General features: G+C 43.4%; 1 protein-coding gene across 1 annotated transcript; it reads left to right on the top strand.

Annotated features, from left to right (window-relative positions):
• The first annotated feature begins 1,169 nt into the window (after positions 1-1,169).
• Positions 1,170-5,942, top strand: chst2a (carbohydrate (N-acetylglucosamine-6-O) sulfotransferase 2a). Its single transcript, XM_017714669.2, has one exon. The coding sequence runs from the start codon at positions 1,591-1,593 to the stop codon at positions 2,977-2,979; it is 1,389 nt and encodes a 462-aa protein (XP_017570158.1). The 5' UTR covers positions 1,170-1,590; the 3' UTR covers positions 2,980-5,942.
• The last annotated feature ends 7,452 nt before the right edge of the window (positions 5,943-13,394 follow it).

A 13,394-nucleotide genomic window follows, 5' to 3' on the forward strand; every position in this document is an offset into this window, starting at 1 on the left:
ATTACATTCCCTCTTTAAAAAGGTGGTTCTTCAGGGGTTCTTTAGTGGAGAACCGTTCTATATAAAGCCGTTTACATGCTTAAAGGGTTCTTTGCCTGGTAATATGGTTCCTCAGATTGATTGAAATTGTGTTGTATATGGTTCTGTATGGTTCTATACAGCACCAAAGAGGGTTCTGCTATTGTTACAAGCTTGAGCTCTTGTGACAATAGAAGAACCCTTATTGGAACTCCCTAGAACTTCATACAACACATTCTCCACCAATCTGTAGAACCTCTTCACCGTGCAAAGCCTTCTTTAAGCATGCAGAGGGTTCTTTGAGTGTTCATGGTTCTATATAGTACCACTGTCTTTACCAAAGAACCCTTAAAGAACCATCTTAGGAAAAAGAGTGTTGGAATGCCCAATTATTGTGGTATAATAATAATAATAATAATAATAATAATAATAATAATAGTATCTAGATTTGTTATATTTATTATTATTACACAAAATAAATATTATTTTTAAAAGTACTTTTAATAATATCAAATATAAATATAATGTTGGTCAATTGGTGTATTTATAATAATAATTATAAATTATGAATAATATTTATTCCAGCCACTTTGTCACAAGACAGGCATAACTGAGTGAGGCCTGCTGTGTTTTTATTTATTTATTTATTTATTTATTTATTACGTTGGTTGCTTGTTTATTTCTCTCTTCATGTACATTTCTGCGGTTATTTATTTCATTATTTGTTTATTGATTAAATTCCTTTTTTTTTATTGTTTGCCTGATGAACTGGATCCGGCTGGTTTTCCACGCAGCAGAAATTCCCTGTAAGCTGGAAAACTGAAGCCCACAGTCGTTGATCAGGCTAACTGGGAAACCCCACGCTTTTCTCCCTTTCTGCATCTATTCATTCATTTTATTTGTTTGTTTTTATTCCTTTCATTATTTTATTGCTATTTTAATGATACGCAGCTCGTAACCACACACGGCGCGCGGCCAATGTGACGTTTCCTCCGTTCACGCTGTGAAATACCGGAGGGTCTTTGATGGAGGCGGGCTGAACCAATCGGATCGCTCGGCTGCGCTGATTCCGCCAATCGGCGCTCAGAGGAGGCGGGGCCTCTGGGCTTTTGTGTCTGGGAGCTCTGATTGAATCCTCACAGGCTCTGAGGAGGACGGCAGGAGTGAAGGAGCCGGAGAGGAGCTCCAGCGTCTGCCTCCAGCTTCTCGGCTTCCCTGTTTTTCTTCGTGTTTTTTGGACGGGAGGGATTTTATGGTCCTTTCAGTGCAGACGGTGCTGTTTTGCCCGGTGATGCTGTGGACTGTGGCGAGCTCTCCTTCTCAGCCAACACCAAACGCAGGCTGAATCCTGCTGGTGGGAGCTTTTGTGGACTGTAGTGCCTTTTTTGCCTTGCCTGGGGTGTTTTTGGAAGGGTCTTTTTGTGGGGGGCTCCCTCTGTGCCTGAAGGCTAGGCCTGTGTAGAGGATACTGATCTGTTAGGATGCTATGACAACCCCTGGGTCTGGTCCTGCTGATGCTGTTGCTAACAGGGCTTAGCGTTGTTTGAGCATCATCTGACCACTGCTGGCTAAATGAAAATCAAGCCATACCAGCTCAAGTTCACACCGCCTTGGGAGAAGGATGTGGGTTTTGGGAGGCGGCACAGAATTTTCACAAGAAAGCCCACCAAGATAATCGCCAACCCCGGTGTCGTGATGAAAGTGCTACGCCGCAAGAAGATCTTCGTCTTCCTCGCTTACTTTCTGCTTGTTGCTTTGACCATGCTGAATCTGGCCAACTACAGGTGGACCAAAGAACCGCAGCAGTGCAACCACCAATCACAGAGTCCCAGGATCCAAAGCAGATCGGACATCCAGTTCCTCTTCACGGAGCCACCACCAAGGACCAGGCAACTAGTGTACGTGCTGACCACCTGGCGGTCCGGCTCGTCCTTTTTCGGGGAGCTGTTCAACCAAAACCCAGATGTGTTCTTCTTGTACGAGCCCATGTGGCACATTTGGCAAAAGCTCTACCCAGGAGATGCCATTTCTCTCCAAGGAGCGGCCAGAGACATGCTCAACGCTCTCTACAGGTGTGATTTCTCCGTTTTCCGGCTGTACACCAACCCCCCAGGCAAAAATGTCAGCACCCTGGGTATCTTTGGGTCCACCTATAACAAAGTCATCTGTTCCCAACCTTTCTGCTCGTCCTACAGGAAAGATGTGGTGGGTATGGTGGATGAAAAAGTTTGCAGAAAGTGCCCCTCTCAAAAGATCCAACTTCTAGAGCAGGAATGCCTAAAATATAACACTGTCGTGATCAAGGGAGTGCGCATTTTTGACGTGAATGTCTTGGCTCCCTTAATGGAAGACCCCGCTCTCAATCTGAAAGTCATCCACTTGGTCCGGGACCCCCGAGCCGTGGCCAACTCTAGAATCAATTCCAAACACGGCCTGATTCGGGAGAACATGCAAGTGGTGCACAGCCGGGCCCCTAAGGCTCACCATTTGCCGCACGTGGACCAAAAAACGAACAAAAAAGAAGGTTCGGACTATCATGCCATCAGCGCCTTGGAGGTGATTTGTGAGCACATGTCCAAAACTTTAAAAACTGCCCTCTATCCCCCGAGCTGGCTCAAGGGGAAGTACATGACGGTGCGGTACGAGGACTTGGTGGAAAAGCCGATCAAGACCTTGAGGAACGTTTACAACTTCATTAACCTTACGGCCACTCGTGACATGGAATCCTTTGCCATGAACATGACTAGTGGCAACAGCTCCTCCTATGATCCCTTCATGGTTTCGTCCAGGAACGCCACCAAGGCCGCTTACACGTGGAGGACAGTGCTTTCCTACCAGCAGATCCGACAGGTGGAGGAATACTGCGGTCAAGCCATGTCCATGCTTGGGTACTTGCGTGTTCGCACAGCATCGGAGGCCAAGGACCTGAAAAAGTCTTTAATGACGATACCCAAGGTTTAAAACACCTGTCGCCACCCGAGACCATGGTTGGCATTGGTGTTGAGTCTGGTACTCTTCTTCCAGGTGTGCAGTGTATCGGACATGTTGACTGTCTGTCCGCACTGTAATTTCAAGTTGAAAGACTGGTTCCACTGCAGCTTACTTGACCAAAAAAGACTGGAAAATGTACCCTATGTACAGTTTGTCATTTACCATTTAATGTATGCCAAAATATTGCAGAGGTATTCCACTGATTTCTGACATTGTTCTGCATAATTCAGTTGCTGAGATGCAAACAAAGTCATTCGGAGTGATTTGATGTGATTTCTAGAGAAATAGAACAACCAGTGAGCCTAAATGTTCTTACATGTAAAGTTATTGGTGGTAAAAATGACGCAAGTTTACTTTGCCGCACGGTGCCATGCATGTACCTCTCAGCCGTGACTGTATTAAAGAAATCCATTTTAGACCGGAACATTATATTAAAATTACCGTAAAACAACATGTCGGGCAACAGGCAGCACATTTGTAACCATTTCCCGTAATATGTTTCTGTGAGGGAGCTTTTAGGAGTGGACGTCTGGTTCCTATCACCACCACTGTGAACAGTTCTGACGCATTTCACAGCAAACCACTCTGAGTGACTTTGTTTAGATCAGTGGAATTCCCCTTCAATCCAGGTATATACACTTTTCATGTGCTAGTGTTGATTATTACTGTAAAGGCCAGAGGGAGGTTCATTTTATCAGACCAGTAATTACTAATTTCCATATTTCCATTAGTTTTTCTTTAACTGCAGTGCTTTAAGCAGGAATGAATAGCCGCGTGAATTGTAATCTGAGGATGTCTGTCTTTTTCAGCCTTAATCTGGAGTTATTTTAGGAGCAGAAATGCTCACAGATGGTCTGTTTGAAGTGTAACTACCTGAAATACCTGGCATCTAATTTCTGTCCCTCTGATCTGAATCTTCAGTGACACACAAAACATAGTTTGAAAGGCTTTTGTACAAACATGTCTTCATTTTTTTCATGGTTTAGGGTTCTTATTTCCATTAATGTAAAGTGCCTTTGTGAGTTAAAAACTCTTGACATTAGGCCGGTCATGATCGGGAAGTTATAGCTGACGGTAAATTCTCCTTTAAATAACTGCTATTAATAGTTTGATGTATCTCTTTTTACTTTGTATGCAAATCAGTGGTGAGCAATATGTACAAAAATATAATGTTGCAATATTTAAAGAAATCTTTCATGTCACAAAATAAATACTTTCAGAAATCTGATCAGTTGGAGCAGAGAAGAAAGAACCAGTAATGCTACATTGAAAAAAATATGATCAAAAATTCAATATTTGGCACACGGTGTTGCACCAAATCCAGTTAAACTGGACACATTTTGCTGTAACAATTTATCACGATAACGATATGTATATTGTCTTATTGCCCAGCCCTAATGCAAATATTACGTCCAAGCCAAAGTGGCCGATTAGCTATCTGCTTACTAGCTGTCAATATTTAATAGCTCCCGAGTGGCGCCAGTAACAACTCAAGCTCAAAAGAACAAACATTACTCATCACTGCCCTATAATGGGGTTATTAACAAAACTTATTTTTGTAAGACTCACAGTGTGTCACAGTAAATGTGTTTGGCTTATCTTTGCCTCAGCTAGATGGATAAAAGCACCCAGTTAAGGTTCTCTTTTAGTAGTGGACAGGATACTGGTTCACGTCACAGTTATCGCAACGTAAAAATAGTATAAACCACACCAACGTTAGCCCGTTTAGCTGAATCACAGAGTTGGGGATGTTTCAGTCACATTTGAACTGAAAATGAACACACAGTAGACCCCCAGTCACCTGCCGATGTGTAGTTCGTTGAAGTAGTTCTTGTTTTTGAGGCAGCAGGCAAAAAGGAATCGACGGCCTCTTGGGGTCAGACCCTAGAGTGAAGGCCATGCGTTCTCTCATACCACCTGAGAAGTCCCAAGGCTTGGTTGGCTGCATCAGTCAAGGCCATGTTCAGCTGGTACTGAGGCATGAATCACTGTTAGATAAGTGTTAAATTTTCCAAATTCCTGCATTGCCTGACAGTCAATCATGAGACAGATGACTCAAAACTGAAGTTGGCTTCCTATCTGAGTTTCCGGTTCCACCTTAAAAGGTGATGCAGTTGCCTTCAGGCCCATTTAAGGTGGAACTGGAAATTTGAATTGCAGATTGAGGTGCAACAAGCTGCTGAACATCAGTCTTGTGGAAATTCATACATGAATACTTGGCCCCCTTTTTTTGGCCAGATGTTTGAACGACATATTGACTTTGGTTCATCTGTATACTGAGTTATGTTTTTACTATTTTGCACAATAAAAGTATTTCAGCTTCTTAAAAAGTGACCACTGTTAACCTGCACAGACGGTTTTGTTTGGGGGGAAATAAACACAATTCTGTTAATATGGCACATGTAAGGTGAACAACTGTGGGAAATAAAAACGACTAATTAAGCTGCATAATAACTGTGACAGGCCTAATTGATGTACAGCCACATGTGATTCTGCTCATTCATCTCTTAGACGTGGGACATTCTTTCGGTTTATGTTGATACGTGTACTTACACACACAGTGAAGATTCAGGACAGTGGACAATGTAATGGTTTGATGTAGGGGTGCACAGTGTGGTCATCTATACATCCATCCATCCATCCATTCTCCAAGCCGCTTCTCCGTCAGGGTCGCAGGGGGATGCTGGAGCCTATCCCAGCAGTCTTCGGGCGGAAGGCAGGATACACCCTGGACAGGTCGCCAGTCCATCGCAGGGCAGGCAGACACAGACAGTCACTTCATTGTGGTCATACGTTATCATTATTATGATGGGTTTCAGCAACACACACTGGTTAAAAAAACTGGAACGATAGACATGATTTACCAACCGTCACCGATAAATCTCATGTTTCTTATTTTTGCAAAGGATTCATTAAAAACAAAAGACATTGTACCATGTGTGTTTTTCCATGAATGTGGCACTGCTGTTTTTTCTGATGCCTTTCCAACTCAAACTAAATATCATAGATAGATAGATCGATAGATAGATAGATGGATAGATAGACAGACATTGTTTTGTGTGACAGTATCTGAGACAGTTTCGGAGCTACGAGCTCTCAGAAACCCACAGATCTCCATTCCAAAGCCACTGCTTGGTCGCCTTTTGGGCCGTAGTGTCGGATATCTGAGCGTAGTAACCCACAAAAGCAAGAGTGGTGGACGTCCTTGGAGACCGTCTCGTAGGCTCTGAGAATTCGCCAAAGTGGTGAAGTGTGTCGGAGGGCCTCTGAGGGGCCGCTCAAATAAGTGAAAAGCAGGGGCCGGCAGGAGAAGAGAAACCTCTCAGGTAGAAATAAGAGCAGCAGCACAGTAGGAGCGAGGATGAGTAGTAGTGTCAATAAAGATGTCTATAAAACAGGTTCACGGTGTCTGGGGTCGCCCCACCAGCCTCATCAAGACTCAAGTACATTTATTTCAATATTTGTGAAAGACCTACTGCCCTGGCAGGTTATACCATAATAGTCTTATACAACCCCAATTCCAGTGAAGTCATTTTGAATTTGATGCCTGCAGCACGTTCCAAGTACTGTGCTGTACTTCTCACGCAAATTGCTGTCAACAATGGAAACCATGCGTTGATTTAGAAAGGAATGCAAAATAGAACCAAATCCAGGAGCAGCCGCAGACTTTTGGACTCCACTGTACTCCTAGCAGCACACGTAAAACAGACGGTTCTTAAAGGGTTCTTTAGTAAAGAAAATGATATATAGAGCTATGACCACTTATAAAACCTTTGCATGATTAAGGGTTCTTTGCATCATGAGTCGGTTCTTTAGATTGATGGAGAGCATGCGTATATGGCATTTAGCAGTTAGTTCTGGCCATGCAAGCTGATTGAGAAACGTTCCAGCTTCTGTTTTTTCACCATAACGTCACAGGTTTTTCACAAATGCTGCATCACTCCATTGAGATGCCGTTGCTAAGCAACGACTTTGACAGCTGTAAGAGATGCTTGAGCCATTTGAACGTTTTTACTTCTTACTTTGCCAGAAAATGAAACAGAAAATGGACACTGTTAAGATCACATTTGACCGACAGCCGATTTGGTCCGACTCTGAAGACGAGACGACACTAAATTCCCAAACTGTCGTCACCACTGAGCAGCTTTTCAGTCAGCAGCTGTGACAGAAGATCAGCTGAACAACCTGGAATCAGACAGAAATGAACCCAATACCATTCGCCAAACGTGTGGTCTGATCTTCAGAGTCTGACCAAATCAGACTGAGCCGTAAAACTGACCCAATAATAAAAAAAATAGCTGCTCAGTGGTGACGACAGTTTGGGAATTCAGTGTGAGGAGCTGGAAAACGGCTGAGCAGCGAGTGGCCGGAGCTCGTTACTCTGACGTAGCTACAAGCTGCTGGTTAAGGAGCTATAATTAGGAGGAAGGAACTGAACATACTAAACGTCGTTCACGGCCAGTTTATTAATTTCTTACTGTATTTATTTACCTGTTGTATAAAAGCAGTAGAGCATTCAAGGAGTGAGCTATCACCAATAACATCACGGCTGTGCCGATCTACAGCCACCAAATCACAGCTGTGATGTTATTTCACGATAACACACTCCCTCTGTGTTCTACTGCTTAAGTAACAACAGCAGAACGCTTTTTGGTGCTGTGTAGAACCAATTTCAAAAGAAAGCGTTCAAAAGATGTCATCGGAATCAGGGTATTAGCCTCGGTTCTGGACTGAAAAGAAAATCAGTGGTCTCCTTTATGTCTGGCAGTGAAGCTTAAGGAGTGTGGGAGTTGCCTGGACACCTGATGGCTCTCAGGCTGGAGAGCTGGCATCTGCACTGGCTTCTGGCCATCTCCTCTCTCTCCCTCCCCCTTCTCTTCTGTTCGAAATCAGCAGAGTGGGCTGGAAGCTCTGTCCGCGGCTCAGTGCTGCCCGTGGCTGGGCTTAAAAGGCCAATCAAGCATCTTGGCAGTAAACCAAAAGTCAGATGGAGTCTGACTTTCTTATCTTCAGTGCTCAGCTTCAACCTATCAAACAGGGTTTTTTCACCAGGCTGTGCTTAAAGGTACAGTCCTAAAAAGACGGTTCTTCTACTCAGACCCATTTCATGCTCAAATGGGGCTTTGCATGGTGAAGTGGTTCTTCAGATAGATGGAGAAGATGTGTTATGTATGGTTCTGTATAGCATCAAAACGGGTTCTTCTATTGTTGCAAGCTTTTTGATGCTATAAAGAACCATTTTCAAAAAGATTCTATGAAGACTATGAACAGTTTTCCACTGGCCTGAAGAACAATTTCATAATGTAAAGAACCATTTAAGAATGAAGTGTTTTATTCTACTTTGAACCATTCCATGCTTAAATGGTTCTTTGCATGGTGAAAGGGTTCTTCAGTTTGATAGAGAATGTGTTGTAGATGGTTCTATGTTCAGTTTGTAACAATAGGAGAACCCTTTTTGGTGCTATGTAGAACCATACACAAAACATTCTCCATCGAAGAACCGACGAACCATTTCACCATGCAGAGAACCATTTAAGCATGGAATGGATCTATACAGAACACATGGTTTTAAATAGAACCATTGTTTTTGCTAACAAGCCCTTGAAGAACCGTCTTTTTTAAGTATGTATGGTTACAAATCCATGATTTTTGTTGCCAGGTGAGCCGTACTGTGAGTACCTTTGCTGAATTTGGTTAACCTTCTCGCTGGGGTACTGATTGCTGAGCTAGAACGTATTGGCGAAGTTAGAAATGGTGCAAACCACTTACTGGTCACTGGAGTAAAATGCACAGAGTGCCGCGACCATCTAAGTGTTGGCCGTCATCAGGAGATCGTGAGCTCGATCCCTGATGATGCCACAGCCGTCCGTGGCCGGGAGTCCAAGACAGCACACCTGGCCTTCTGGCTGTTGTCTCTCTGGGTGGGTAGGATGGGCCCCCCATTCCCCCATCACTCAGTGCAGTACTAGGCAGTGCAGGCATCTGTTAGCTGATGTAACAGAACTGGGGGTTAGTGTTCTCCTCCAAGCGTGTTCAGCTGTCCAATGATGTTGCGTGGTAAAAGATGCAGCAGCACTTCACAGGTCTTGTGCTAGCTTTCCCCCTAGCTTTTCGCTTTTTTTTGTTTTGACGTTATTGTAAAGGTAAGACTGCCTCATATTGTTCTCTTCTGAGTAAATTTCACTAGCCTTCAACATGTTAACACACATTTATTGGTATTAAAACATTTTAAAAAGCTGCTCACCCCCTTTGCGATTTTCAGCGAAGCAGTTCATTTGGGCACAGGAATTTGAAGGTGTGCTGAAGGCAAAACTACTAACGACGTATTAAGAATAGCTGGAATCTCGTCTCCGAGGAGGGGCAGCACAAAAAAGCTGCAAATTCTGAACACAATGTGCGTCACCGACTCTGAGCCTGCTGTGCTGAGCCTTTCATTCCACTTTTGAGGCTCAAGTCTGATGCATTCTGCACAGATGTTCTGGAAGAAAGTGGTGCGTGAGCCAGAGATAATGAAGTGAATGTTAATTCAGGCGCACTGAGAAAACTCACATCAGTTTCACCTGTGTGTGGACATCTGGCTCTCAGCTGTCCAGAGTTTTTGAGCTCTCCTCCGCACAGAAAGAAGCCAGTGCACATGACTTATTCAGATTGGGCCACCGTCAGTTCACACGGCAGGTAAACGTGGCCCAACTCCGGTCTTTTTCATAGACTAGCTGTATATATATATATATGTTGTGTTGAACATAGACTATTTTGCAGGATATTTACATCCAACCAGATGTTTTCCGGCTTGGATTTTGAGTTTTGTTACTGCTGTTGATGTTATTATTCGTGTTCTTACTGCTCTACTGTACCTGCGGAGAAAACGCTGCTGGTCTGTCTGGGTTCACCTGTTGTAAGTTGTAAAGTTGTAATTGTAAAATTGTAATTTGGCAGGGATGGATCAAAAAGGACAGGGAACCCTGATACTGCAATTATTAGCTTTTCCTCCATGCTCCACCGGAACGCTTGAATACGGAGAAAATGCAAACAACAGCTATCTTCTGATTGGACAGACGCATCGTGTTGGCTGGATTAATTTGCATAAAATACAACTAAAATTTTGCCACACTGCATCCCCCAGACTCAATGCGCCGGACCCATCATGCACTGAGCGACAATGTCGGGCGGAACCGATGCTTTCCACTGAAAACGAATGGGATAAGTTGCGGTTCGTCAATGCACTGGAGCGGCGTAAATGCAGCGTCAGTCTGAACAGCCAGGTCGGAATTCATGCGACTTTTACGTCAATCCAGCTCCACAATCGTCATACTTCCACGCTGCTGAGACTCAAACATTTAGGGTGATATTTCTGTACAAAATATTAAAATAGACCCAAAACCCTCCGCGTTCGAAGAGCTTCAGAAAGAAACATCTGAACACGGCCGTAGAAGGACGAAAGAGAACGAAAGGGTGGTGATGAGCCCAGCTGTCAGTCAGAGCAGCTTCATGATGGCTCCTGTGATGCTGGTGAAGATGAAGCTGAAAGCTCCTCTATGCTTTAGCGTTCATTCTGAGAAACAGAGCTACACACAGTCACGCCAGAGCTTTCTGGGTGTAGCTATTCAGGTCTGGAACTAATTTTGTGCCCAAACTATTTTTAAATAAAAAAGGAAAATCCACAAGCAAAATATTGAGCACCAAATGTCTACATTTTGTTGCAAATACAAATAATGAGAGTTAAATTAAACCTAATTATTTAAAAAAATCCTACTCATTTTCACTCATTCGGGTATAAATTTTTTACTAATTTTTCCAGGTTTTGATTGAATTAATGGCGCTTTTTAACCGGATTGGGCCTCAGAAGAGGGCGTTCACCTGCACTCTCTACTGGTCAGCTGATTTGGAGCGACAGGTCTTCAGAACACACATCCACTCCGGATGACCCGGCCCCATCGTACTGATGTATGGACGAAAGCTTTAATTAATCAATCATTTACACTTGATAAGGGAACGAAGACGAATTCAAGGGCGTGAACAGCTTAGATTTTAAAGCAAACTTCGTTTTCCATTATCTTTTTTTTCTTTATACGAAGGGTCCCTCACTTTGGAAGAGCCTTTCATGGCGCAGCGGCTGAGAAATGCAGCCTAGGCTTCGGGCTCTAGGCTTTATTATTAATAGCATATCTGATGTTATGAGCAGTTGTTTCATATTCCTTCTGTGCCAACCTGTCTAGGAGATAGACCCGGTTATCTTGGGTACTTTTGAACATAAATTCCTTTATTTAGGAATGAATGAAGCCGTTTTCCACCAAAACTAAAGCAAAAACTGGCAAAATCAGTAACAAATTTATATCAGAAGGAGTAGAAATCTTTTTGAATTTTTGGTTTAAATCATATTATTTGAATTTACAATGTATGTTAGACACTTTAATACTCAACATTTTGCCTGTGGATCTTATTTTATTTAAAACATGTGGCGCAAAATGAACTGCAAATGTGCCCCCTCCCCCCAACCCCCCATGTCAAACTCACTCCTACACCCATGAATTAATACTTTTGACTATTGCATCTTGACTGTTTTATCTGAAAGTCAGAAAAACGTACTACATAGTGCAGTTACACATATTGTTTACCATGAAAAGCTGTTCAAGCTTCATCATCATCATCATCTTTAACTGTTTAATCGAGACTAGGGTTGCGGTAGCAGTTGGGGGAGCAGAGAATCCCAGACGACCGTGTCCCCCGCAAGCTCATTCCGGGGGACCCTGAGCTGCTTCCAGACAAGCTTAGAGATATAATCCCTCCAGCATGTCCCAGTAGGCCTTGGCTGCTAAACCCCCACCGGGAGGCATCCAGGGGCATCCTGATCAGATGGCCGAACCGCCTCAACTGGCTCCCCTCAATGTGGACCAAGCATTAGAATCTAATTTCGACATATTGCCCACCTTTATACCCAAAACGTACCACATATTCAAAAATGAGAAGCACGAAACCTAAAAGAGAACAAGCGAGTCTTCAGCTGAACTTCTTAGATGACTGACAGCTGCTAATATATGTGGCCATTTCTCACATGTTCAGAGCCGCCTGCCTTGCTGGTGTTTGGCAAGTCGTGAGTGCCAAAGGGAGCGCCAGTTACCTGATAAGCAGGATTCTGCAGCGTTCCATCTTCCACCACGCCTTGGTGCCCAACAGCGATGCCTGTGCTGATACTAAATTAAGAAAATTAAATAAATTCTTTCTCTACTGAGGAACTTTGTCACACTGCTAATGCGAAACTGTCGCCCAACCACCGTAACCGCAACTTCAGATCGAGTAGCTACTTGATATGTTTTGACTGACTGGTATCCAAGTCTCGTTTGATTGACATCTCCTTTGAGCCTGAGCGCTGTTCACACCCCAGTTCCTTACAAAGTGTCAACCATCTGTACACTGCTCGCCACGGCCACAGAGGCGAGGCGTTGCCACGGTTACACGGGCAGAGTTGCCCACGGTGCACATGGAGCAGATGGTGGTCGTGCAGACGTCTGGGGAATGAGAGAAGATGGGGAGAGTGTGGAAATGTCTGAGGGGAGAAAACGGAGAAGGCTTTGAATAGACAGGCCACAAATCTTTTGGAACGCTAATGGATTCTCACTAAAATTGGTAATGTGCAAGAAATTTTGGCCAGTCTAACCCGGGACTTTACTTCTGCAGTTCTTAAAGCTTCACTGGCCACAAATCTGAGAAAGAAAAACTACAGTTTGGCTACAGTGTCCAGTTTCATGAAACTGAGATTAACAAATTTTTCATGAAAACTTGCAAATTTGAAAAAAAAATAAAAGGAAGTTTTTTGGACCAAAGACTAAAAACACAATAAGAATTATATGAAAATGTCTCTACACACAGAAACTACCAGGGCAAAAATGGCACCAATTGATTCAGAACAAGGAAAATTACAATAATATATGAGTAACTCTTGGTATTTTGATACTGCTAACCTCATTCTCAGCTGTTTGCTCTCTGGTGTGGTCTCAAGGTTTCTTCCTCCTGCTCTTAGGGAGCTTTTCCTTGCCACTGTCACCGTTGGCGACGCTCATGGGGGCTCAGACCCGGATTTTTTTTCTGTAAAGCTGCTTTGTGACAACGCCTGGTGTAAAACAGCACTATATAAATAAACTTTGACTTGAGTTGACGTCACTTTTGAGAGAAATAACCAATCTTTTTTCCTTTTCTCCTAAAATTCTGACTTGGATGGTTATTAGAGATAGGAAAGAAATGTGATATAGTTGTTAACAAATTCAAACATTGGCTGGGTAGGCAGTGTTACTAAGTGGCCTGGCACCAAATTTGAGGTGTTTCTGTCAAACAGAAAAACATCTGTGGCCAAGTTCGTCTTTGGGAGTACATGTGCTAAAGCGATAGTA

This window comes from Pygocentrus nattereri, chromosome 2, assembly GCF_015220715.1.
Source record: "Pygocentrus nattereri isolate fPygNat1 chromosome 2, fPygNat1.pri, whole genome shotgun sequence".
Lineage (NCBI taxonomy): Eukaryota > Metazoa > Chordata > Actinopteri > Characiformes > Serrasalmidae > Pygocentrus > Pygocentrus nattereri.

What these genes read in the sequence shown, in the direction of transcription:
- chst2a (XM_017714669.2), top strand. Translation starts at nt 1,591, where the DNA reads ATGAAAATCAAGCCATACCAGCTCAAGTTCACACCGCCTTGGGAGAAG.